Source organism: Periplaneta americana, chromosome 16 (genome assembly GCF_040183065.1).
Source record: "Periplaneta americana isolate PAMFEO1 chromosome 16, P.americana_PAMFEO1_priV1, whole genome shotgun sequence".
Taxonomy (NCBI): domain Eukaryota; kingdom Metazoa; phylum Arthropoda; class Insecta; order Blattodea; family Blattidae; genus Periplaneta; species Periplaneta americana.
This window is the reverse complement of record NC_091132.1, coordinates 77,749,373-77,765,300: the sequence shown is the minus strand read 5'-3', so window position 1 is coordinate 77,765,300 and position 15,928 is coordinate 77,749,373. Positions and strand designations below refer to the sequence as shown.

The 15,928-nt window shown below is 32.5% G+C and overlaps 1 protein-coding gene across 1 annotated transcript in view; it reads left to right on the top strand.

Annotated features, from left to right (window-relative positions):
* The first annotated feature begins 4,241 nt into the window (after positions 1 to 4,241).
* The window catches only part of LOC138716509 (allergen Cr-PI-like), a 30,637-nt gene continuing 18,950 nt past the window's right edge, over positions 4,242 to 15,928 (top strand). The window contains exons 1-3 of the mRNA XM_069849654.1: positions 4,242 to 4,398; positions 7,578 to 7,711; positions 11,015 to 11,170. Coding sequence (XP_069705755.1) covers positions 4,320 to 4,398; positions 7,578 to 7,711; positions 11,015 to 11,170 — 369 coding nt within the window. The 5' untranslated portion in view covers positions 4,242 to 4,319. The remainder of the gene's footprint in view (positions 4,399 to 7,577; positions 7,712 to 11,014; positions 11,171 to 15,928) is intronic.

Below are 15,928 nucleotides of genomic sequence, written 5' to 3'. Positions count from 1 at the left end.
TGAATATTTCTTCTCCAGTGGTGTTACTTTTAAAGGAATCAGGTGTAATAAATATTCCTTAACATTAAGCTGTTTGTCAAAATAGCGTATAAATACAGATAACTGAGCCGTATCTCTCAAATCGGTGCTTTCATCACAAGCGAGAGAAAAATGTACAAAGTTATGAATTGTAGCATCAATCTGTCTAGATATGTCATTAGATATGATTTCAATTCTTCGTGCAACAGTTTGTCGGAAAGGTATAATTGCGAAAGTGTTGCAATTCTTTGGGCACAAAATTTCTGCAACTTTAACCATGCATGTTTTTACAAACTCTCCTTCCTGAAATGATTTGAGGGATTTGGCTATCTCCCATGGCACAATGTAACTAACAAGTCTTCTTTTTTCTGTCATGTCAGGTGCAGGAACGTCAGTATGCAGAGCATGCTTACTTAACAGGTTACTCAATTCTTTTGCCCGATCTACTCCTGGAATAATGAGGGAATAATAATAATAATAATAATAATAATAATAATAATAATAATAATAATAATAATAATAATAAATAACGGTAATATAATATCCAATAACACTAATATAATAATATATTATAATAATCAATAATAACTTTCAACTCAGCATATTGAGACTGCCATGCAACATAGTGACGTTGTACATTCCCTCGAAACATGCCGGAAATTGTGTTGGAACATATAAGACACCATCTTCACAGCAAGAAAACTCTAGTTCCCACTCTACATTAAATCTCCTTCTTTTGGAGGTTGAAGGCTTTGACAGAGACATTCGTAAACCGCCTTATATGCCCGGTACGGCCGCCACTGTCTTGTTTACTGTATCAACCACATGCTACGACAGTCAGGGTGCTTTACGGAGGAGGAGGGCGAATGGAAGGGGTTAAATTGCAGGTTGCATAGTGACTACACATTGATTCGCGAATCACCTTTTGGACATCTCTGGCTTAGAGCTTCAAACAAGGATGCGATCTGGTCACCAGTAAATGACGAACATGTACAGACTGGTATCCGCGTTAGTGGAGACGAATCGGAACTTAACGATTCATGAGTTATCTATGGATTTTTACATGATTTATGCAACATAAAATATTAGTATAAGTTACATATATGGTAATATTTAATTGTATGTATGTATGTAACTTATGTATTTATTCACACTGCAATGGGTATATACCCGGTGGCAGTGGTAACTAATTACACTCAATAATGACAATATTAAACTCATTAATTAAAAATACAATTAATAATAATACTAATAATTAATACTAACAATAACTTATAATAATAATAATAATAATAATAATAATAATAATAATAATAATATATCCTAAATTAAATGAAGCACGATCACTTAAAATAACATTTAAAGTAAATCTAATTTGTATCTTAAATCTAAGTTCGACCTAAAACCCACGAGTATGATATGTTCATATCTGCACAAGTACCTTTCCACATTACACTCATTTCGCTGTCAACTCACTCACTGCACTGGAACTACGACACATTTCACTGATTCTATCCTGATTTCACTAACACTTCAAAAACATTTCACTGTTCAAATTCTTTGCACTGCCACTATAAACTATAAAGCTTCACTGACAGGAACACGTTTCACTTACACAGCACACTTCACTGACACGACATACTTCTTCACTGATACAACACACTTCACTGACAACATAATTCTTCACTGATACAACACTTCAATAACAAAATATAATTTACACCGTTTAAATATTGTGTATAATTACCGTCTATTAGTAAAGTCCTTAAGCCTATTTTTAAATACATTTTTGGTTGTTGTAAAGCCTTTAGTAAGTCTGCAGGTAAAGCATTCCAGTCCCTGATAGTACTATTGAGAAAAGAAAACTTTCTAGTGTCCGTCCTCTGTCTTCTTTCCCTCAATTTATATGAGTGGTCGTTCCTTGAAGAGTTAGCGGAAGATACAGAATTGGCACCTTCGACTGTGCATCACATCCTGGAGGACCGCCTGAAAATGTGAAAAATTCCCTCAAAGTTGGTTGAAGACATTTTATAAGCAACCGACAGCTCTATTCGCTCCATCAACAGATTAGGCAGTGCGAACGGGATCCAACGGCTTCCGCATCGCTGAGAACACATTGTACGGAACGCTGGTGACTACATCGTATGTTTGTAAAACTTAAAAACGTGCAAGTATGTTATGTATTGAGAAAAAAAACTAAACTAAATCTAACTAAAAAATAAACCTATGTATATTGTGTTTCTGTTCAGAGAAAGTTGAAAAATAATACAATGAAAATGTTCAATGAAAAACTGAATGATTATATAAATATTATACCAGTGTCTTTAAAGTATTTATACAATATTATATCAATTGAAATAACTATTGCATTACTAAACAAAGGTTTTTCAAACTGTTTTATTACATAGGTATTTATTTTGTAATGTCAAAAAATGTTCATTATTGGAGTATTCTACAGAATGTTAAGAAAAAATTATACAATATGCATCAAAACAAGGAAATAATATCTAATAAACATAGGTCCGACAAAACTTACTTTCTGAGATCTGAACACTTGTTCATAGGAGGTGCTCAATTTGACGCCCATTCATGGTAATGCGTTTCTCTGTCCTACAATACAGCAGACTATCAGATAATCACACCGTAGTTGACACCCCTGGCACGAAATAATGATACGTCGCAAGGAATACTGAAAACAAAAGTTTGGTTGTGGATATGAGAGGGGTTCAGCAGAGATGGTGTTGTGCATTTTCGTAATCAGTATGTGTAGGCTGATGAAAATCCCCATGCAGTTGAAGAAACAAGGCATCAGCACCGTTTCTCAATCAACATATGGGCAGGCAAGTGAAAGATTAATACGGCCATACGTGCTACCACAGAGATTAACTGGGGATCGTTATCAGGACTTTCTTATTTTATTTTATTGGGTTATTTTACGACGCTGTATCAACATCTAGGTTACCCTATTTAGCGTCCGAATGATATGAAGGTGATAATGTTTGTGAAATGCGTCCGGGGTCCAGCACAGAAAGTTACCCAGCATTTGCTCGTATTGAGTTGAGGGAAAACCCCGGAAAAAACCTGAACCAGGTAACTTGCCCCGACCGGGATTCGAACCCGGGCCAACTGGTTTCGCGGCCAGATGCGCTGACCATTACTCAACAGATGTAGACACTTTCTTATTAATAATAATAATAATAATAATAATAATAATAATAATAATAATAATAATAATAACAATAACAATAACAATAACAATAACAATAATAATAATAATAATAATAATAATAATAATAATAATAATAATAATGGCTTTATTTAACCTGGCAGAGTTAAGGCCGTAAGGCCTTCTCTTACACTCAACCAGGATTAACGTATTAAAACAAATTTCAAAGAGTGCGTGATTTCTTATCCAGAGGGGCAGAGGAATGCATTGTCATGAATGGACGTCACATTGAGCACCTCCTATGAACAAGTGTTCAGATCTCTGAATGTACGTGCTGTAGGACCCATGTTTAGACATTATTTTCTTGTTTTTATGCATGCTATCACCTCCTTAAATATTTGATACTTTTTTTTAACACTCTGTATATTCTCTAAACGTCCTCCATAAACAAAAATAGAGAATAATAACTATTATTGAGGTGCTTTAAATCTGAGCCCCAACCTGAAACCATAAATCTGCTGATGCACCAATCCTCAAATATCCACTAACCGACATGTAAATATTGTTAGCAAATAATCTATAGTCACTCTCAACTTAGTAGCTTCAGAAATGTAAGCTGGTACTATTTCACCTTAAAACGTTCATGCGAAACAAAAAATCAAGCAGAAAGTCATTAGTTCCAAATACAAACACAAATAAATAAAGAAACGTTGTTTGCAATTTTGACGTAAGGCTTCAATTAACCTCACATATTAAAAATGATTACATGTCTCGTAAATCCTTACCAGAAGAATAAAATATTATACTATTTTAGGAAAAAGTTGTAGACAGAAAGAGAGACAGAAGACTTGCAAAAAAGTCTGTATCAAATGCTTCAAAATGTAAATTTCCATGAACATTTCGAAAACATGATTTGAATCATCACAATATTTTTATACATCACATATAATCAGCAAAATTAACAAATAAACAAGTTATCAACACAATGTTACAAATTAAAATTGGACCCTCACGCCAGACCATGTAGGTCATCTTGCATAGCAACATGAGATAATCCTTTGCCAGTTATCGTAAGGTCCGATAGCTATAAAAGCTCCCGCTGGGCTTTGCCAACCCGTGTACTTGGCTGATCACCATGAAGACTGTTCTGGTACTCGTCCTTACGGTTGTGGCCTTTGTGGCCATTCCTGTCCTCGGCGACTCCAAGAAGCTCGGTAAGTTCCATAAAAAAAATATGAAAATTACGTTCATATCTATACAACTTCAAAATTTATAGCTTACATTTTAATAAAAAATTTTTACATTATTTCTAATTTCCAGCAAATTATTTTGCATAATGCTTCCGTCACGTTTACGGTTGAGCATAACTACGGATCAGCAGGCAAACGTTTTAGTCGAATGAGCTAAGCCGTGTCTCGTTTAAAATAAATCTGCATTCGACGATTATTAGCAAAATAAATAAATAAACTTCATTTGAATACATTAAACTGTGATACTAAAATTAAATAAGCATTTGTCACAATTTTAAAATTACTCGAATTCTTATGTTCATTTTTGCCTATTTCTTTCTAGGAGAGGCGACACTTGTACTTAGTTTTAATTCCCTTTTATTATGATCACCTATGCTTAAAGTCTGCTGCTACAGCAATTCAGCAATTGTCTTAGATAATTGGTACTTCACATGAATTTCATATTTTATTAATCCATCTTCAATATATTTTAATTTGCTAACATTTTCTCTTATTGTCAATTTTTGCATTCCTTTTTAGCATATAATTTACTGATTTACGTCTAGTTTCTCCTGTGAACATTAAAACAAAGTACTTGTACAAAGACATCTTATACAATCATATTAGGTCATAAAAACAAATAATAATACTTCCATAAAAATTCATGTGGGTCTAAAATTAGTCGTGTATAAGAGGAAATTATAAAAAGTTAATATTAGTCTGTTCACGATTAAGTAACACCGCGAAAGAACACAAGACAATGAAAGTGGATATTACCTCTTTTTCAGAGGAAATGTATATTGGTTCGGTGTATCATATAACTGCCGATGATCTCGGATGGAGACGAAACATTGTTCCAAGAACTAACAACAGATCATGCAATTTTTAATACAATTCTGTTTCAAGTTCTGCAAAGCTTTAATTCCTAAATTCTCTGAAATAAAATTCAATTTATTCGAGCAAAGTTATTTCTACTAACCAATGGATAATATGCGATCAGTTTACGCTCGATGAACTCAGTATTCATTTATTTATTTATTTATTTATTTATTTATTTATTCATTTATTATTTTGCTAATAATCGTAACATAAAATATAAAATATATAGAGAAACTTTAGCTCGCCCCTGAAAGAGTAGAACTCGTGCTCAGGGGCGGATTCCTGAATTGAAATTAATAATTATACAATACAATTATAATTAATAATTATACAATACAATTTGCAATTATAGTATATAAATTTAAATTTACAATTTTTCAATTTTTATAAAATCCATACATAACTTTTTAAATGTAATACTAGAACTATTCGAATTGACAAGATTAGGATATTTAAATATAAATTTGTTATATATTCTTGGGCCTAAATTACTACTATGATTAAATACTGTAACAGTGTTGCATTTTGGTTCAAACAATCTTAAAGAATTCATACCTTTTGTTTCATAACTATGAGAATACAATTCAAAATTATTTCGATTTTTATGTATGAATTTTATTAAGACAATATAATAAATTTTGTCTTACGTTAAGTACATTAAAGTCTAAAAACAAATTTGAGATGGAAAATCAATAGGTTTATGAAGACATATTTTAATTATTTTCTTTTGTAATAAATAAAGTGGATTAAAATTGGATTTAAATGAGCTATCCCATCCTATAATTCCATATATAAATTACCGATTGAAATAAAGTTAAATATATTGTACGTAATAAACTTATTGACAAGTAATTCCTCAATAAAACAAAATAATATACTATTTTACGTAATTTATTACAAAGGTAATTAATGTGTTGCTTCCACTTTAAATGATTATCTAAAATTATGCCTAAATACTTAACTTCAGAGGACTCTTTAATAATCGGACATTTACACTGTATAAGACAAGAATCAGAATTATGTAATTCAATACTTAATATAGATGTAGGAGGTTTGTTACATTTTTCAGATAATGAGAATGGAATAATTATGGTTTTATTTTCGTTGATAGAAAGATAATTTATGTCAAACCGTTTTTTTTTATTAATTTAAGTCCATTATTTGAATTATTATATGCGTCATAACAGGTTTTTCCACCAAAAAGTAAAACTGTGTCATCTGCATAAGAATAGTGAACACCATTGTATTGTTGTAAGTCAATTTTTAATAAGTCATTAATATATATTAAAAATATAATAGGGCCTAGAACTGTGCCTTGGATTTGAATTTCTTTTTTTATACAAAATCTCTTGTTTCATGACGAAGCCATAAAGATTATATTCATTACGCTACGTAATGCTAATTTAAGTTTTGGCAACTATGAAACCTTCATTACTTTTTTAAGAAGTCATTTTACGACGTTGTATCAACATCTTAGCTTATTTAGCGTCTGAATGAGATGGTGATAGTGCTGGTGAAATGAGTCCGAGGTCCAGCACCGAAAGTTACCCAGGATTTGCTCAAATTGGGTGAGAGAAAACCCCGGAAAAAACTCAACCAGGTAACTTACCCCAACCGGGATTCGAACCTGGGCCACCTGGTTTCGCGGCCAGACGCGCTAACTGTTACTCCACAGGTGTAGACCTAATAAAATACGGTAGATGTAATTATGTGATTACCTATTGTAGTTTACAAAGATTATTACAAAAAATAAATTAGCCTCTTCTTTTTTTCCATGTAATTCAGTAATATCGTTTTCAAAAAGACTAAATCCTTGAAATCCCACAAATAAACTTCAAGGATAATTATTAATTTTATTTAATTCCGCCACATTCTAGGACAGAAATAAAAAAAAAAAAAAACATGGAGCTCTACCTCCATTCTCCACACGCGCGTTCATGATGTAGATAGGGAATAACTTTAGCTATTTCATTCTATTGAGGAAATAAATTCAATGGATGGCAGGCTGATTAGCACGAATATTCATCTTTAACTGAAATGTTCTCTTCCATCTCGAAGTCCTGAAAGATTTCCTGTTTATAATATTAAAAGTCGTTAACAGAGCGAAAGGAACTGGCCACCTACCCCATTATCTCCTGACTTAGTTACCTCATGAGTGATGACTTATTGGTGTCGCAAGGTTCAAACCTGCCTTCGGACAGTTGACTAAACATCAAATAGTTACTTTAATGTTTTACGATTATTAAAGTATTAATAAACTCTGTTCAATCGATTGTCTGTTGCAGCTGATAAAGATTTCCTCCAGAAACAGCTTGACTACATTAAACTCTTCCACAGATTACAGCAGCACAACCTCTTCCAGGATCAGATCGATATTGGTGATCACTATGATATCGAGGCAAACATCGCCCACTACAAGGTAAGACTGGGAATATATGAATCGAATCCATAATTTGCCTTGCTATCACTCTAATTTTAATTGAAATTTTATATTGGCCGTTATTGCAATACGTATTTTGCAATTTACCAATGGTATTTGACAATTCAAAGCTTATAGGCTAATGAAAACATTGTTTGCTGCAATGTTAATATATTTTATGTTTGAGAAAATATTATTAATTTTCTGTTTTATCAGAATACCTACATTTATTAATGGAAACATTTTTGATTTGTAGTGTTTTATACGTTATAACTGGAGAAAAACTAACAAAAATTACAATATTGCTCCTTACGCGAATTGCGTCGATGCCACCCGTCATTCAGTAGTTAAAGAATGTCATTTGTTTATTCATGTCCCAGATTATGTTTCTAATAGAACATTGAAAAAATGAAATTCGCAACCTATAACCCTGATCACATATATCAGATTGACCATTCCCATTTTATGAAATGCCAACATATAAAAGAGTACAATTACCAGGATCTCCCTTGTCGAAAATGAATTTTTTGGTAACGACCGCTAGATAGAAGTACTGTTGCAAGCTATTACTTCATGCAATTCCATCAAGGTTATAACATGACTTTTTTTGCAGTCGCTAGATGGCAGCTTAGTGAAATTGATAAAAGTTGTCTTGAAAGTGCATCAGGCTGATCAATATGTTGTATGTAATTAGGGCCTATAACTTATTACATAAACGGATACATCCTTATCAGTTTTAAGGCAATATGTGCATTGCAACATTTCCTGAAAGAAACCACCCAACCATCCTCTATGTCGTCTATTAATACAGGAATAGTTAATTTAACATAGTGCAATTCTAAAATAGTTAACTCTGCTATTACTTTGCGAATGAATCCAATTTCTTACAAGTAATAACATACCGTTTTATTATTATTATTATTATTATTATTATTACCATTATCATTATTATTGTTATTGTTACTATTACCGGTATTCATTGCAATTTTGAAACAATTCATTGGCATCAGCGTATAGGGAATTACAAGTATGAACACTTCGCGTCGGTACCTTTGATGTAACAGGACTGATTTCAATGACCTTCAAATCAGATTGAGCGTGAGATTCTGCTTTTTCCCTAAAATTGGCGCTGACATCACACCAGTTAGCAGTCAACACAGCGGAATAAAACAGACATACAATTAACACATCTAGGCACATTATGTACTCAAATAAATATATTGGACCGATGAAATAATAAATCCGTCATTATCTGTAATGTCTAGACTCTAGAATTCCTTTATAATGAGAGTTGAGACGTTGACCCCATCAACAATTAAAATATTCAATGATTTGATAGTGCTGAAAATGGAAAAACAAAACTTCTATGAGAAGTAAAACCATATGAAGCGATGAGATCAATAACCATTCAAGTCCACTTCTGACCATTCATATTTTGCAAATTTGAAATTAAATTTTGGACATTTCCACAAGTGTTACGACTTTGGTATACTACTTTGTCTTGATCTGTAAAACAACCAGAAATATTCCGTGCAAAAAATAATAATTAGGTAAGAAATAAAAAAAAAATGTATGCATTTTTCTCGAAACTTGTGTAAATGGACTTGAATGGTAATTGATCTCACCGCTTCATATGCCTAAATTACATTGTATAGGCCTACAAATATTAAATGAATTTGATACGTAATTTCATAATGTATTATATTATTTTACAACATAAAAAATATTATTACAAGTAGTTTGTTACTGAGAAATAAGGAAAAGCAGTTAACTTGAATTTATTTGAAGCAAAGCGTTGCTGGATTATGCAATAAGGTAGGCATTGTTTGGATCCTGAGTCTCAACTCTTATATTCAATTATTATCTTAGTGTGTGCTCGATTACACTAACCTCTAGCGTTGAAAGTGGAATTAAACGCCGGCGCACAGAGAAACAAAACAGGAAAATTCGCTCAGTGTCCATTCTATATAATCCCTATTCGCTGTTGGCATCATAGCTATGTGTGAATCGTTTCGGTTTCGACTACAATTGAATCATTGTCTCGAGACTAGGCTTCGTAGAATGAGGAAACGATTGTAGTCTAAATTAATTAAGGCTCAATCTTGTTCCATTGAAATGTTGGAAGTATTAAGACAGAATTTTAAAAATATGAAAATTTTGTTTGTAATCCCAAACATTTTTACAATATTCCAACCATGCTCACAATGACAATCACGAACAGCATTAATTTTTCACACAAATACAGGGATTCGATTAATTCCCTGTCAGTTATTTTACTGCGTATACACATGCTATCATTTATATCGAATAAAACTTAGACGCAATACAGAGTAACAATTAAAAATTTATGACAACTATTTGAAATAAACAGTACAATGAGAGAAGTTCGACCGGCACCGTGGATCGTGTCCCGGCATAGCTCAGTTGGAAAGATCCCTCAGCGCGCAGAGCTGAGAGGTCCCGGGTTCGATTCCCGGTGCCGGAACGAATTTTTCTCCATTTAATGGTGATAATACACATTGACTACTTCATAGTAGTCGTGTTAATGTTCAATGAGGATGGCGAGATCTCATATAATGAAAACTTGATGTATTAAAATGTTTACAGTTATCACAAACTGTTGTTGAATATGGCCATAAAAGTCATTTAAATATGCGCTCCTGCATATTGACTTACATAGGTTTAAATGCAGGTAGTAGGCCGTAAAACAGTACAATGAGAGGAGTTCGACCGGCACCGTGGATCGTGTCCCGGCATAGCTCAATTGGAAAGAGCCCTCAGCGCGCAGAACTGAGAGGTCCCGGGTTCGATTCCCGGTGCAGGAACGACTTTTTATCGATTTAATGGTGACATTACGGATTTTATAACTGACGCACTAAGATAAATTTTTTATTTAATTTAAAAGCAGAATGTAGAAAGATAGAATGAAAATATTTTGTACGCTGATTAGTGTCTCTTTTCCTTTATAAAGTAAGGAATAATTGGTTACAGTTTCGAATAAACATTCTAAAAGTTTTCCTTATTTCAATATCCATAATAGTATTTAAATAAAATAATTCTGTATTGCGTTGAGGTAGCATAATGTTTACACTACGGTAATTCACTACAATATACAATATTACACAGCGATTTCTTTTCATGTTGGAATTTAATAGCAATAAAGAATTTAACATTCATCAATCCCATATGTTCCACTTTATCATATCAGAATGGAAATCATAATTAATCCTTTTACAAAAAAGATTCCATTACGAAAACTTTACTTTTGAAACCAATAAAATTATTTATTTATCTTTTTTACAGTACCCCCACGTGGTGAAGAATTTCATCTCGTACTACAAGAAGGGAATGCTGCCACGGGGAGAGCCCTTCTCTGTGTACTACGAAAAGCACATAGAGCAGGCCATCAAGCTTTTTGAACTTTTGTTTGCTGCCAATGACTACGACACATTTTACAAGGTGAGATTTACTGACATATACTAAGTCTAAGTGTTACTATTTGAGTCATTTGCAAGATAAAGTACTTTATTTAACATCTGACTTCATTATTCCACTACATGTACAGTCTTAGACAAAAAAAAAGTTCGACTGCCATACGCTAGCTCTCCTTCGGAAGATTTCGATTGATTCAATGAGAGCTTATGTTTACACGTTAACGAATTTCTTGTAGAATACTCCTCACTGTTTCTCCTTTGTTTTGTTTTTTTGTGGATTTTTCTGTCTGTTTATAGATCAAATGTTATAAATAATCCATAAAAACATATATTCAAGGACTAAATTGAGTGCAAAACAAACATCCGTTCCCTAGTCATGTGAACCAGGCGCTGCCCGAAGTGAATTTAGGCAAATTCACACTGCAGGAGATCGGTCATTTTTTTGTGTGTAAGACTGTACATTTCTGCATGTCAACTGAATAACAAAATAAAATTTGAATATAAATTTATTATACACGGAGCTCCTATTTAAAAAAGTAAAGATTTTATGTAGCCAATTATATTTTATACAGTCCGATTTATTTAGTCCTGACAGCTCAGTGACGCGACAGAGAGGAAGTAATAGGAGTAGTGGGAAGAGTTCCGGAGTAGAGATAAGGGCGAGCGGTTGGTAAAGGAATGCAGTACTAGAAAAACAACGCTATACCGCATGCGAGACATCCGCTCGCTTTGACTGCAGGCAACAGACTAACCTGAACATCCCTTGGCGTAACTTAATGGACTCGCCTGACCCAGGCGCAGATCGCCGGCGAATGTCAGGACTAAATAATCATACTATACTCTTCGAACAACAGACATTCAGTTTCTCTATTATTTATAAAAATTTTAATTTAAATTTCATTATTTTGAAATGTATAAGCTTAAATAATCTTGAAAACAGAAACTGAATTTCTGTTTTCTGTAACACCTTCAAAATTATATCCATTGGCATAATATAGAGGCATTATGATTATCATGGATTTCAAGGACCAGGATCCTAAGGTCTGTTTTCTTTTTCATGTTTAAAGTTTCGCCTTAAATGTGCATCTTCCCTGATATTGCACAAAGAATTGTTCTATGAACCCATCTGTTTAACGACACCTTTTCAGTTTGGACTACAAGATTGGATTACGATATACTCATATCTATGAATCATATAAATGTACAATTCGTTTATCTTATAGTCTCTGAAAAACTACAATTCTAAGTCTCTGTAGATTTCTCCATGTCCACTTTCCTTCCTATCTATATACAGTAGATACACATATGATATTTCTATCATGCATTCCACTGTATTCCTACAGATCTTTATCCTACAGGCTTCTAAACTACCAAATAGGTAATAGATATAGATACAAATATCATCTTTCGCTAATGTATTATAGTGTCTGTCTAGCCTATTATTTCCAATATCTTCCTATAGATCTCTGTTCTATGGGCCTTTAAATTATCACATATCTTGGCAGTATAGACATAGAAACACATTCATCTTTCTCTAATGTAGTATAGTCTCTGTCTAGCCTATTATTTCCAATGTCTTCCTATAGATCTTTGTCTTACCAGCTTCTAAATTATCATATATCTTGCCAGAATAGATTTTATATTCTTATAATATACCAATGCCGCTTCAGATAATATTTTTGTAGGTATTCTAGACAATTGTTTTCATTTATATATTTTTTCCAATATGAGTTCTCGATTTTATCCCACAAAGTATAGCAAATATTATTCCTGTTGATTTTAGGATTCTGTCCACATGTCGGTGTTTGCCTTTCAATTCATTTCACATTCTGGCGTACAAATTGCAATTATTTTCCCATTATAAAAGTAGAATAAGTGCTTTTAATAGGTAGGTATATTCTTTCGTAACATGCAACGAAACATAACAAGACATTCATTTCTATATGTTCAAACCACACAGGCAATATTAAGTGTTTGCGACTTAGGCAGCAACAAATAAAATCATATATACACATGCAATGATATCGCTACATAAATTAAAAAAATTCTATGTTGTTATTTCAAAATTTTATTTATTTATGTATTTAATTGCTTCATTAATATTAACACAATTAAAAAAATTAGTTCTCAAATACTCATCTTATCGACGTTTAGTGTAGTTTCTTTTTTCAAAACATGTGACATTACCAACTTCATTATCAATATGTGCATTATTATACTGTCAAAGTTCAAGACTACAAAACAAGTATATAATTGTATTTCCCAAGAAAATATACAGTACAATATAAATTAAACATCTGTTGTGTGGGATTGATGTTATTCCTAATTCTTATCAAAGTTATTTTTTTATTTTGTCTTTAGTGTTTATTTCAATACCATCAAGTGATTTAATTAGCATTATTAAAGACTTTTTATAGTAACCACCATGTTATCTTCTGACCTTTAAACGAAGGCATTCCATCACAACATATGACCTTACTCAACAATTTCAGGTTGCTCTTCGCCCTTAACCTTTATACATATAAGCAGTACATCATTCTATGCTACAGAAGCTAAGATTTTATTGCATAAATGTATTAACTATTTAGAGTTAAAAGTAACAAGCCACTCTTTACTTTTTGTTATCTATTATTTGAGTGTGATATTTTCCCCGTACCACAAGAACGAATTCTTGGTTAATTTACCAAATAATAAAACAATAAACATTCTGCAGTCTCACAATTTTATTTTGTCTTCGTATATATTCAATGAATCTCTGTTATTTTCATATATTTTCATATATCGAAAATTAAGAAAATAATATTTTATTTTTCCATGTTACTATACGATGTCATAATCCTGTAAATGCATTTTCAGATGGAAATGTTTATTTCTATCTGTAAAATTTTCCTAAATCATTCTTCATATGTTTAAAAGAAAGGGTTTACAAACATAAAACATATTGCGGCGTTAATCAAACATAAATCAGAAATATTTGTTGATTGTAATTTCTCAAACATTCGTTATTAAATGGTACATTAATAGCTGAACTTGTGACCAAAACTGGTACTCAGTACGAAATATTGGAATGTGTTTCTATCAAATACTGGCATGAATGACGTTAGATGTCAAACATACATTGGTAAAACGCATACATTTAAACCAAAACGTTTAATAACTAAAGTTTTCTTCTGTCACGCATTTCAGTTTTGTTGTGATAAAATGTCATTTGTAGGATTAAGATTCAAATTTATTGACATTTTTCATTTAAATGATATGATTCAGACCAAAATTACCCGAAATGAGCACAAGCTTGTACAGCCCAGTAGAGCAAAAGTTAGGACGAGCTATATACAGGGACATCATTTCATTTTTATTTCAATTTTTATTGTACCTGAGTTTTTGAGTGTACTTCACTCCCAGCCCTTCTACTAATGAAGTTCCAACTGTCTTCCACACAGAATCAAGGCCGCATATAGTAAACAGTACTGAGTTAGTGAGTATAGTACGTTCAAGAAATATGTTCGCGTTTTCCAGTGACGAAAGAGCTTTCAATATTGAATCATATTTTTGCACAAGTACTGTCGTCCGTTTGCCTACGTCGCATCCCGGTTTCCCCCACCTGCTTCTGCTCACCCCTCTGTAAAGGCTAGAGGCTGGGCTCTCTTAGCTCTTTTCTGAAAACATTAATTTCTGTTAGGAATTGGACGTCTAAGTAATATTATACAACTGTTTAAAAATAACTTAAATAAATGGGCCTCGTTAAGTAATTAACTGTCAAGTTATTTCAACCCTTTCTACGATCCTGAGACATAACCACTTGGAAGGACAATAGATAGCATATCTGAGTAATTTTATGTGTGTAGAAGTGAAGATTGAGTTTACAGTACGTAAGGTACTCTTTTATAGAGTATGTACAGAATTATTTCAACATGAGTTACTAGTACGAAGGACGAAACTGCTAATTGGAATTAGATGCAATAATCTATAGTGCGATAATATGCACAAAAGAACTGAAGCTTGTATCGAAATGAACGGCCACCATTTTCAAAAATGTGTTTAAATATTCATATTATGATTATTTTTCAATTTAACTTCATTCTCTATATTGTATGCTAATGTACTGTAGACATTACCATATACACTGCATAATCAATACGTTCGCATAGATAACTCAGTTCGTGAGTAAAAACACTTATTAATACTGTACTGTATTTTGATTAAACAAAAACCTAATGAAAACGATCAAACTCAAAATCGCGATATTTCCTAGTTTACGTAAATGGATAAACTACTTTTCTTCCCTCTTATACCTAGTAAAGTGATTTGTTTGCATTTTAAGTCAGTATAATCGAACTCCAGTCGTTGAAGGGGGTAGCAAACGGTGTTTCCAGTTCTCAACCGTTAATCCAGTCGTTGAAGGGGGTAGCAAACGGTGTTTACGGTTCTCAACAGTTAATCCAAAGGTATAACCAGGTTGATATTAAAAATGTTAGTAAAAATAATATGATGTCCCTGTACATTTTTACAGAAATCAATAATAATTAGGTAATAACAACAATGAATGATAAGTTCTGATACTATAACGGACTCAGTTTCAATCTTAAATTTTTGACAACAGCGACAAGTGTTGAACGTATAGGAAGTCAATGGTATACTAATATTCTTGATTAATAAGCGTTCTCCTCCTGTACATTTTGCTTCTTCATAAACTACACGAATATGATAAAGCCCAATTTCTTAAAACGTGTAAATCCCGACAATAAAGCATCTATTTACAAGTTATTTACCCTTCCCCAATGAT